General features: G+C 35.5%; 1 protein-coding gene across 2 annotated transcripts in view; it reads right to left on the bottom strand.

Annotated features, from left to right (window-relative positions):
• LOC113055339 (sodium-coupled neutral amino acid transporter 3) overlaps nucleotides 1-12,776 on the bottom strand; it is a 41,542-nt gene that overhangs the window by 10,392 nt on the left and 18,374 nt on the right. For both annotated transcript variants that reach the window (XM_026221578.1, XM_026221579.1), the window contains 6 exons: nucleotides 8,792-8,865; nucleotides 8,099-8,191; nucleotides 7,169-7,250; nucleotides 2,984-3,066; nucleotides 2,735-2,793; nucleotides 630-794 (listed from right to left, as the gene is read on the bottom strand). In XM_026221578.1, the coding sequence (XP_026077363.1) occupies nucleotides 630-794; nucleotides 2,735-2,793; nucleotides 2,984-3,066; nucleotides 7,169-7,250; nucleotides 8,099-8,191; nucleotides 8,792-8,865 (556 nt within the window). The remainder of the gene's footprint in view (nucleotides 1-629; nucleotides 795-2,734; nucleotides 2,794-2,983; nucleotides 3,067-7,168; nucleotides 7,251-8,098; nucleotides 8,192-8,791; nucleotides 8,866-12,776) is intronic.

The raw sequence follows: 12,776 nt of genomic DNA, 5'->3' as shown, positions 1-12,776 counted from the left end.
TTTGATCAAAAATACAATAAAAAAATAATGTGTAATGTGAAATATTATTATTATTTTTCTATGTTAAAATATATTAAAATGCAATTTCTTTTGTGGAAATGTTTTTTTTTTCAGGATTCTTGGTTGAATAGAAAGTTACAATTGAAACCTCCGTAACATTATAAATTAGTGTAACTTTTGATCAATTTAATGCATCATTACGGAATAGAAGTAATCTTTTTTTTTTTTACTGTAGTCTTATTTATGTCTCAGATGTTTCTCTTAATTTCTTACGGGACATAAATGTTTAATAAAAGACATGACATGATGGGTTTTAAATGACATGAGGGTAAACAGATGATGACACATGATTTATTTTGGATGAACTGTCACTTCAAGGACATGTTTATGATTTTTGTTTCCTATAAGTAAGAGAGCATCAGAAAGGTAGCGAGAAACACCAGTCTTTTTCATCTTTTTTCAATTTGAATTGAATATATTATCATAACATAAGCTGAAAATCCAGATTATTTTTATGCAGTTTGAGTTCATTGGGAACTAGTGTGTGTCATTTGGCATAAAGTCTTATATCACATGACTCATAAGAATGATTTCAGTATATTTATATTCTAAGTTACTCAAAGATATACCTGTGAGTTGAGGTTAAAGAGGTGGGGGGTGCAGCCAGGGTCACCCTCTGGGGTCATCTCCACTCCTCCAGGGTCAGCCGCCACACTCGTGTTAAAGCCCAAAACTGTCCTGTTATAGACATAATCATCAAAAGGACATTTCACCTGGAACTTCTTATAGATCACCTGGAAGGAGACAAGAGATTGAGAAATTAACAAGTCTTGCATAGTTTGCAGTTAGTTTTCATGGATTCATGTCATCGTTTAATAGTTTTTCCCCTTAGGCTCCACTTACAGTAAGTCACTCTGTTTTTTTTTTCATAAACTGAACTCGCTTTCTGTCCCTCATAATTAAATGGGACATGTTTTTAATCCTATAAAGCCTTTTATGTCATATCTGATTTCTAAAATTCTATTTGGAATTTAAATGATCAACATCAAAACTTCTTGCACTCAATCAGCTACATGCCTTCTGATGTCTGACTTTTCCTCTTCAAATTGAGCTCCACATTCTCTGATATAAAACTATATGAGCCATAAAAGCCTGATGTACCAAATATGATATTCAACAAAACACACAATATATACAGTATATATATATATTAAAAAAAGATTTTATTTTTTACTACTCTTTTATACGTTACTGGTTTAAACCTAAAAATAAGCATTGTTGTAAATGTAGGTAATCATTTGTTTATCTATTTAGTTTTATAAAGTCAGAAATCCAAGGATGAGTCACGTTTACTGTTTAGTTTCAAAGGATCGTATTTCTGAGTTATGAATTACTGAATTACATCATTTTCATACATTATACATTTTATATATGTATGTGTACAGTGTGTATGTGTGTGTGGTTTCTCAAGATATGAGACCTTTAATCCTGAAAGATCTCACATCACTGCTTTATAATGTCATCTATCCGAGTCAGATGAAAGAGAGTAAGTTGAGGTGGCTCTATAGCCATTGTGTCTTTTCATTTGGTGCTTATCTGAATCACAGCAGGGATGGTAAATCAAGAGAAGAAGAAAGAGGCAATATTATCATATTCAGACAGGACCATGATGTAAAGACCGGACAGTTTCATGAATCCAGCTTGAATATGTGGCCCAGCCAATGCCACACACACACACACACACATGATTGTTTTTGTGAAAAGTGGGGACATCCCATAGGCGTAATGGTTTTTATACTGTACACCAACCCTACACCTAACCCTAACCCTCACAGGAAACTTTGTGCATTTTTACTTTCTCAAAAAAACTCATTCTGTATGGTTCATAAGCATTTTGAAAAATGACCCTCTCCTTGTAATACCTGTGTCATAACCATGTCATACAGAGTTGTGTCCTGATATGTCACAAAAACATGCACACACACACACACACACACACAGAAACCAGGACAGAAAGAGTGAAACCTGTGTTCAAGGAATAAAGCTCCCCTCCAAAACCAGGTCAGTGAGGTGCACCAAACACAACCCCAGTCTAAAAATACAAGTCATTCACACAGCATCACTCGCTGGTCCTGCTAGTGGAAAACACGAGCACATCCTTAAATCACCCAGCTTACTTTAACATTTATAAACTGCTAATTGGAACTGTATCAAGATTAAATATGAATGTTCACGCTCTCAGCACAGTATTCACAGAGAAATTTCAAAATAGCTTTCTGCTTCGTGATTGGAATACGAAGCAACACGTGACAACTGAATAAAACATATTTAAAAGGATAATTCCCCCCAAAATTATGTCATCATTTACTTGCTCATGTTGTTTTAAATATGTATGACGTCTTTTGTGGAACACAAAACAATATGTATTTCAGCAATACTGCATAATCGTGAGTGGTTTTGTTTCATCTATCCAACAATTAATATTGAGAAACTTATGTTACTTTGTCCATTTTTGATCCACCAGCAAAAAATAATTTGAAACGAAGCCACAGCAGCATTAAATCTTGCTTCTGAGCAACACAGTTGCACAAAATGTCTAGAGCAGTTTTTCATAAAGAAGTTCAAACCACCAGCTGCATGAAAAAAGCAAGTCATAGAAGGAGGACATGAGGATATACAAATAAAATATTCATTTTCAGGTGAACAATTCATTTAACAAGAGCAACAAACATACCGCAATAAGGAAGAAGACCATACAGCTGAGAGAGAAACCGCTGGTGTAGCCCAGGTACCCTGAAACACAGTGTTATGAATAGGTGACAATTACCCACAACACCTCTGTGAGCAGTCTGATCTGGGCAATACTGTCACAATGCAATAAAACATGAATAATACCATTTTACATTAGGCAGATGAGCAGACAGGAAGTTGTGAGCAGGTGTGTGCAATTAGACACATGAGTCATAAGTATGAGACGACTTACCAAGCTGCTTCATTAAAGTCAGCGGCAAGATGACAGTGCATGATACAATGACGACCAGGTAATTGCCATTTAAATACCACTCCCTGCCAAATAAATCACAGAAAACAGACAAAAACTAAATTATAAATGGTTCAAAACAACCTTTTATCCACACTAGACAACTCTATGTGAATTAACATTTCCTTCAAATAGTAAGGATTGTAATCTTGCTTGCCACAGATAAAAATGATGGTCATAATGTATTCTTCCCAGTGTTGTTATTGTAAACTAAACTATTAAAAACTAAAATAGTTTTGTTAATTGAAATAAATCAGAAAATAAAATATAAATATTAGGTGGAAAAAAAATGTAACTTAAAAACTTAATATTTAAAATGCATCCTTGACAACTAAAATAAGTTAAAGAAGTACTAAAATGACTAAACCTAAAACTGAAATAAAAATAAAGCTACATAGAAAAATAAAGGAAAAATTTGTTTTACTACCTTATTGTGGAAGATTTTTTTTATTGTGATTATTAATACTCATGCATTCATTCACTAAACATTATGTTTCAAATTTGTTTCATATCGCTCTTGCTGCTGTTTTAGAAACACAATCAATGCTGTGTGTTACAGTGATTTTACAATGCTCAAGGGGTGTCATGCAAAAAATAAAAAACACCCATTAACTGTAATGAAACCACTGTATGGTTTCAAGTGACTTATTGCTTTTAAAAATACTGACCGTTTAACATTTCCCTCGTGCATTTGCATACGGAGCAGTGGTTCTCTTATTAATTATTACTAATGAATTACATTTTCATAATAATAAATGACTGCTTACTAGAGTGTGTTCTTTAAATGGCTTACGGTGCAATGCATCGATCATGTTACTGAACAAAACCATGACAGGGAGGTGGGCATTATTTTGAGGGAGTGATCAGTGCATTTCCTTTTAAATGTTTTGTGATGTGTGACTGAGCAGCTATTTAGCCTCAAACCCTTGAGCTCAAACACAGGCCAATTTAGAGGAAATCCTCTCCCTCTCTAACTCGTCCTAAAGCTGCTAATCTTGTTATTCTGACCCCCATTAAGACCAAATACATGGCATCTCTCAAAGAAGCTATGAACGACAAAGAGACTGAGAGACTTATAAGGGACAGCTGGTACCCTGTCCGGAAATGCAGCTTGATATGAGACAATGGAGCTACTCCATCAAGCCAAAGACGTTCAGTCGAGTGTGGATTTTATTAAGTGGAGATAAGGTATGATCTCAGTGAGGTGAAAGATGCCAGGCATGGTCAGCAGCGCTAAAACAAAGTTATTTCGGGAGGTCAATCTAAACTGGACTTGACTCTGGTACTGGTTGGCTCAGGATCCATGTGTGCGATGTTCATTTTCTGCCACAGGATTTTCACATGGGCAGTAGTGTGAGTCAGTTGTAGAGAGGCATGCCAACACTCGCCTGAACACACTTTCTCTCAAAAGTTCTGCACCCCACCCACCTCTTCACGTCTAGTCTGGATGAGGACATGTCTGGGTGCAAAATGAACACATTTATATGCAAGCTTTTAACCAACTTTCTTACCGAAGTGACTTAATACAGTGCATAAATTGTGGTCCTGCCAAATAGCAAGACAGGAAAAGAAGAAAACAACCACTTTGACACACACAACAGCTTTCTGTCTTTTATTTGCACTGCCGTCATTCGCATATCAGAACCAAATTGCTGTTAAAAATGTGTTCCCATTGCTAATAAAAATATCTAGACTGTCAAAAATGTCCACAGCACTACAGCTTAAAAGTTTAAACTTTAGTTGTTGCCTAATATAATCTAGTTGGCTCTATGAGTCATTTTGACTTCTCATACAACTTGCAAAAATGAAGTTGACATGAATTCAAAATCATTTTGATGTGTTAAAGTAGCGTAAAACAGATGTTGCCTTATTTCACATTCTTTCGGTTCGGTTCAGTTTATAGCAGCCTTCAATTTCTTTTTTTTTCTTTTTTTTTATGAAATGTATACTTTTATTTAGTATGGATGCATTAATCAAAAGTAACAAAAAATACATTTATTATATTACAAAATATTTCTATTTCAAATAAATGCTGTTCTTTTGAATCTTCTATTCAAATAATACAGATTTTTTTTTCTGAATAATATTAAGCAACATTACACTAATATGTAATGTTGACTATAATATGTAATGTTTATATAAACATATTAGAATGATTTCTGAAGGATCATGTGACAATGTAGAGTGTCAGTGCTTAAAATTTGAGCCCAGCATCATGAAAATGCGTATAGTTTGACAAATAAAAAAACTCATGGTACTGATACGCAAAAACGGACTTTGGAGTGCATTGGTACGTATGTATTTATTTGGCATGTATATAGTATGCAGTTTTCACATGCATATGATATTAAATTTGTTGGCGTCCATACAAAATGCATCTAGCACAAAATCCTAAATCTACCCATCACATAGCATATGCACGCCAAAGTGCATTTTTGCATATCAATACAACAATTTTTCATTTTTTTGCCTACTATTTATACACACCTTCGTGAGATCAGGTTAAAAATGTTTTTATGTTTTTATATATATATATATATATATATATATATATATATATATATATATAATGAAATAGAAAACTGTTATTTTAAACTGTAATAATTTCTGAATATTAAGGCTTTTCGTGTATATTTGATCAAATACATTAAGCCTCTATGAGCTTAAGCGACTTCTTTCAAAAACATTTTCAAAATGTTACCGACCCCAAACATTTGAATGGTTCTGATGTGCATATAATCAAAGTCTGTTACATATTTGTCTCTCTGGCTGACATGAATATACACATAAGTACAATTTACTGAACGGACTGTTTATCTTTCAACCTTATTTATATGTGTGTCAAATTAAATATAATGTCAACAATGACTATAAGGTCCTTTTAGAAAACTTTCCTACTGATGTTCATTTACACAAGCTGTCACACATCTAGATTCATGGGCACTGCCTGCTAAATCTGAAATGAATAGTCGCTGTTTACTGCTTCGTGATCCTCCTCGCTCGCCTGGAGAGGTGAGGAATTCAAATGAGGCAGCCAAAGGTCGTTTCTGTGGAGTTTTTGAGATGTCCTCCAGAGTGTGTGTACAGGCCTTCTGTCGAGCCGAACTCCAGTCATCGCATCTGCAGTCGGCTTGCGTCATGGACCATCACACACACACACACACTCATTGGCTGGGCAACCGAGTGTTATAATTAGGAGAAATCTGACCTTCACACGAATACAAACCTGTTCTCATCAAATCTAGTCCATCTATCATAGTTCTACTACCACACACTCACTTTCACACAATTGTGCTGGAGGGTTTTACTGTGTGTCTCAGAAATCTTCAGGGAGCTATTGATCAGACAGAAACTGCACAGCTCACACATATACACAAATTGGCAGTAATCGTAACCAGGGGCCAAACTGATGTGGTTGCTAACGATAAAACCTTCTTGCCCACAATGAAAGGCTGGTATGTGACAAAAATAAAAATAAATGCCATTGAAAGAGATGCTTTTGCAGACTTGACTAATCAAACAACCTTTTTAGTTTTTGGCCTTTAGTGCAAGACATGCCCACACGCTGCTTTCGCTCTCTCTTTCTCAACATTTTTCATCCCAAAGGACATTTTTATTGCTGTCATGGAGCTCTTAGTTGTGTTTCATATAAATTACCAGTCAAAAGTTTCGAATAATACATTTTTATCAAATAAATGCAGTCTTGGTGAGCAAAAGAGACTTCATTCAAAAACATTTGAAGACTTTTAAAAACCGCATAACCACAGTTTGAGACATTGTTAAGACCTTAAAAGGTTTTAAAACTAAAGAGTTTTTAGACTTGTGCAACATTAGTCTTTTTCTCAAGAGAAACATTTGAAACAGCCGACTTCATTTATTCATTTTTTCATTTTCATGTCTCTGTTATCTATTAGAAACAATTGTGTACATTAACCAGATCTCATGTTTTAGTAGTCTTTTTAGTAAATCTTTCTGTGTGCCGATTCCCTAACATGCTTGAAACAGGCCACATGGTAACAAAGTCTTGATGTGCCCAATTAAGAGTGGAAAAAAAACAAGGAGAAGTATTTGTGTTGCTTACTGGGAACTAAAACACAACTTTAAACACACAAAAACGTGTATACTCACCCTGATGGATTATCCACCTTGAGAAAAGCCTGGATAACCAGTGGAAACTCATACTTTACTATGTACAAGTAGCTGGACATGGCTATGAGAGAGAGAGAGAGAGAGAGAGAGAGAGAGAATGGCTGTAAGATGCACACACAAACACACACACACTCACATATACAGTAAACATCCAGATTCGATTCTCAATTTTTTTTTTTACATGCAGTGAATATAGTTTTAATACAAATGCTATTGATATCCGCGCTTTAGTATGTGTGTACGTTAGATTAGTAAACAAATGTGAAAAAAATGATTGTGGAAATAATGGCGCCTTATGCGTGATATTAAATGCTTCTGCAGATTTATGGTATTCCTACAGCATTTCACCCGAGCATTGCAAATCACGAGTATGGCTTTGTTCTTGGTTCTCATCAAGACTATCTCCGCCATGAGAAGCACTTAATGAACGACAGGCTTTCCGTTGTAGCATAGTGCAAAGTAGATAAGGGTGACATCCAACGTTAGTGGAGAAGAGTAATGAGAGTAAATTTCACATTTTCTCATAACGTTTTTTTATATGCGTGTTGAAATAAATCCTGGAAGTGATCAATTCGTGGCTTTAGAGAATCGATATCGAATCAACGTCATTTTAAAACATGATAAATTGCAAAATCTATTTTTTTTTGCCCAGACCTACTCCATAGGATTGTGGTTATTAACCTGGAAGCAAATGTCACAGTAAAGAAGAGAATCAGTTCTACAGTAGATTTACTTTTCTCGTGAGGATTGAATTGTGAACCGCTGACCTAGAGCATAATGACCTAGAGAATAAATAAAAGAACGACATTGCTATCTAAGTCCATTCACTCTCTCTGCAGAGGTGGACATGTGTGCGGTGCCCTTCATGGGTCACAAAGCCAAACATTGTGATGTTGGACAGAGTCTCACCTCCAATATTCTGCAGGGTGATCGCAATGCCGGCAGCCATCTTGCCTGGAGTCCCAAAGGCTCGGAAGCCCAGTTGTTCATAAGCTCTAATGCCTGACAAAAAAGAAAAAACGTGAAATTCATGCATTGCCCATCTGAAAAACAAAACTTCTTCCTCTGAATAACAACAATACATTTAAAGGTGTATGTGATAAAAATAATCCAAGTAATATAGTCTTACTAGTTAAAACAGATTCTGTTTTTAAAGCAGGTTCTGTTTTATAATATTCATTTGAAAGTTATTCAAATTAATTAATTATTATGGATATCACAGTATATGTAAGATTTGTTAGTTTTTCAAGGTAACCATGTGGTAAACATGGGTTTGTGGAAACAATGTAACCATGGGCTTATAGCTGATATAGCACTGACAATGACAGGCACAATTGATCAAGCACAGCAGACGCTCGGCTATTTTTAGCCTAATGTACACCAGAAATATTCTGGCCAATTAAAATCTCTCACAGAGGAGTGAGGCAGATGGTCACTGAGCCAACAGCGAGAGCACGGTCACATCAGTTAACACCTCCATTTAAATCAGCTCTTCATTTTAGCAGGGTAAAGGTTCAGGAACAGTCTTCATATCCAAATTATAGTCTTGACTACAGAGGAGCGCTTTAAACTGGTACTGGGTCAGCATGATGAAATACTCACCCACAACGCCTGAAGATTTGAGCAGCAGGTGAATGGAGTATGAAGACAGACCAGCGATAACAGTGAGGAGAATTCTGAAAGAAAGAGAGAACTAAATAAGTGCAACTGGTACCAAACGTCAATGTGTTACATTTACTGTTAAACAGCCTTTGGTTCATATGTACTCAACTGAAAGGGCTCAAAGCACACATGGGATAATCCCACTCAGGGCAAAGTATATAGGATAAAAACAAGAAATTAAATATATGTATGCCATTTATGAAAAAAATAAATCATAAAAAGGAATTTATGTCAATCATAGAATATAATTACACTGCCAACAGTCCAACACTTTCTCAAAATGTGCATTTTTACTATTGAAAACCATTAAAGAAATCTTGTATTGTTGCTTATTTAAATTACAGTATCTACATACATATAAATTACAAATTAAATGTATATACATTTTCTATGATTATTTATTATTATTTTTTATTTGATTTCTTGTATTTATAATTTTAAAAATGTTGAATAAAAAAAGAAACTAATGCCACTGTATATCTGTCATTAATAAATATGCTATGTTAATATTAATATATCGAATATAGAACAAAACAAAAATAATATTTACAGGCCTAATTCTAAGAGCTGAAAAGAGGCTATAGTCTCAGTAAAGTGGAAAAATACTAGACATCGTAATCACAGAAAAGTCACAGATAGCTCATAAGTGCAATGGCACCCTCCAGTTGCCAACATCTGGACAAACATCTCAAGCTGGGAACCCGAAATACGCTCTACTGACTCTTTTTCCTCCATACAAATGTCCCGTTTAGTTCCTTTTCCTAGATTTAGAATGTCTTGGCATCTTTACTGACCAGGTCTTCTCTGCCAAGCACTCAGTTTCAACTCCACACTTTCTCACGTTTTCCTTTTTCCTGCTTTTTTCCAAATGACGTGGCTGAACTGCAGGAGGAGAAGTCAACGAGTGCAGTTCTGCTTGAAATGCCGGTGGCTGGACTTACTCAAGCTCTGAACTGGATAATCAGCATAAAAAATAAACTCCCAGCCTTGACTAACATTCCACAAATGTTTAAATAAGTGGAGCACAACTAGTACAGCTAATCACTCGCATTTAATAACAAATTACACTGGAGGAGGCAGCATTATGAGATAAAAAAAATGTGAAATATCAGAGACAGAACATGTGATTTGTTCACCAGCTGCAGTGTGTTAGTGGATGCAGGTGGCTTGAATGAAGGCACTATGCTCAGTTCAGTATCCAGACATCAGCTGATCGTGATGAGAAATTCGATATCATCCAATCTCCAAAAGACAAAGAAAAAACGTCTTAATTTAGCAGTTATATCTGTTCCAAAAGCTAGTTGCTGCTTTCGAAAGCTTCCTAACTGAAATGAAATCTCATAAGTGACTGAATTGCAACACTCTGCTTACTTGAGTCTTTAAATGTATTGGATGAATAGAAAAGAACAAGGTTTATTTAAAATAATATATTTAGTAATTATAAAAGTCTTTTGATCAGTGTTTCCTTGCTGAATAAAAATATTAATTCATTTTTTTCACAAATAATCTTACCGACCCCAAACTTTTGAAAGGTATAGATACACATGAGGAAAATCAAAAAAAAAAATTAATTAGATAATTTTTTTCTGTTGATTAATTTCAGCACAGAATGATATTGTATTAATACTCAAAATTTAACTCAAATCATTTGCCATATTAAACATTTTTCCAAGAGCGTCAAATCTGAGATCAAGACCAGTCTTGAATGCTATGGTGCTAGAATGCCTTGTAAGAACCTGATGACAAATTACTGTTAATTTTGGATCACACACAATTTATTCAGAAGTGTCTGGATGTGTGTCTCCATTTACCGAAGACTGTTTATCCAAGTGGCTTCATCAGTTCTTAAATTAATGGATAAACACATCTTAAGCAAATGAAAGAAGAAGTGGATGACTCAAGCACAATGTTCATTGAGAATCCAGCAGTACTCTGTCAAGGATGCTATTAAAGATTATTTCAATGGAGAAAATCACTCCATGGTGCTACAGATATTTAAATTAATCTTTTTGGTGTATCTACTTGTATAACATAATTCATGCTCCCACTGTTTTGAGACGTGTCTCATAAACATGTCTTTTATTCCAGGAACATGAAATAAATGCATGTCCTTGAGCAATAACATGTCCCAGTAAGCCACAGGAAGTTGGGGATTTTTCTCTTTGTCATAATCTTCCACAAAGAGCTGCTCTTTCGAAGACAACCAATGGAGCCACCAGATAATTTAGGTAATAGCATTGTCCAAGATGCTTCTCCTTAATTTTCTTTAAAAAATAATTTAAAAAATAGAAGCAAATACACATATGAATATACAGTATTGTTCAAAATAATAGCAGTACAATGTGACTAACCAGAATAATCAAGGTTTTTAGTATATTTTTTATTGCTACATGGCAAACAAGTTACCAGTAGGTTCAGTAGATTGTCAGAAAACAAACAAGACCCAGCATTCATGATATGCACGCTCTTAAGGCTGTGCAATTGGGCAATTAGTTGAAAGGGGTGTGTTCAAAAAAATAGCAGTGTCTACCTTTGACTGTACAAACTCAAAACTATTTTGTACAAACATTTTTTTTTTCTGGGATTTAGCAATCCTGTGAATCACTAAACTAATATTTAGTTGTATGACCACAGTTTTTTAAAACTGCTTGACATCTGTGTGGCATGGAGTCAACCAACTTGTGGCACCTCTCAGCTGTTATTCCTCTCCATGATTCTTTAACAACATTCCACAATTCATTCACATTTCTTGGTTTTGCTTCAGAAACAGCATTTTTGATATCACCCCACAAGTTCTCAATTGGATTAAGGTCTGGAGATTGGGCTGGCCACTCCATAACATTAATTTTGTTGGTTTGGAACCAAGACTTTGCCCGTTTACTAGTGTGTTTTGGGTCATTGTCTTGTTGAAACAACCATTTCAAGGGCATGTCCTCTTCAGCATAGGGCAACATGACCTCTTCAAGTATTTTAACATATGCAAACTGATCCATGATCCCTGGTATGCGATAAATAGGCCCAACACCATAGTAGGAGAAACATGCCCATATCATGATGCTTGCACTTCCATGCTTCACTGTCTTCACTGTGTACTGTGGCTTGAATTCAGAGTTTGGGGGTCGTCTCACAAACTGCCTGTGGCCCTTGGACCCAAAAAGAACAATTTTACTCTCATCAGTCCACAAAATGTTCCTCCATTTCTCTTTAGGCCAGTTGATGTGTTCTTTGGCAAATTGTAACCTCTTCTGCACATGCCTTTTTTTTAACAGAGGGACTTTGCGGGGGATTCTTGAAAATAGATTAGCTTCACACAGACGTCTTCTAACTGTCACAGTACTTACAGGTAACTCCAGACTGTCTTTGATCATCCTGGAGGTGATCATTGGCTGAGCCTTTGCCATTCTGGTTATTCTTCTATCCATTTTGATGGTTGTCTTCCGTTTTCTTCCACGTCTCTCTGGTTTTGCTCTCCATTTTAAGGCATTGGAGATCATTTTAGCTGAACAGCCTATCATTTTTTGCACCTCTTTATAGGTTTTCCCCTCTCTAATCAACTTTTTAATCAAAGTACGCTGTTCTTCTGAACAATGTCTTGAACGACCCATTTTCCTCAGCTTTCAAATGCATGTTCAACAAGTGTTGGCTTCATCCTTAAATAGGGGCCACCTGATTCACACCTGTTTCTTCACAAAATTGATGACCTCAGTGATTGAATGCCACACTGCTATTTTTTTGAACACACCCCTTTCAACTAATTCAACTAATTGCCCAATTGCACAGCCTTAAGAGCGTGCATATCATGAATGCTGGGTCTCATTTGTTTTCTGAGAATCTACTGAACCTACTGGTAACTTGTTTGCCACGTAGCAATAAAAAAATATACGAAAAACCTTGATTATTCTGGTTAGTCACATTGTACTGCTAT

This window comes from Carassius auratus, chromosome 36 (genome assembly GCF_003368295.1).
Source record: "Carassius auratus strain Wakin chromosome 36, ASM336829v1, whole genome shotgun sequence".
In the NCBI taxonomy this organism is placed as follows: Eukaryota; Metazoa; Chordata; class Actinopteri; order Cypriniformes; family Cyprinidae; genus Carassius; species Carassius auratus.
This window is presented reverse-complemented; position numbering and strand designations above follow the sequence as displayed.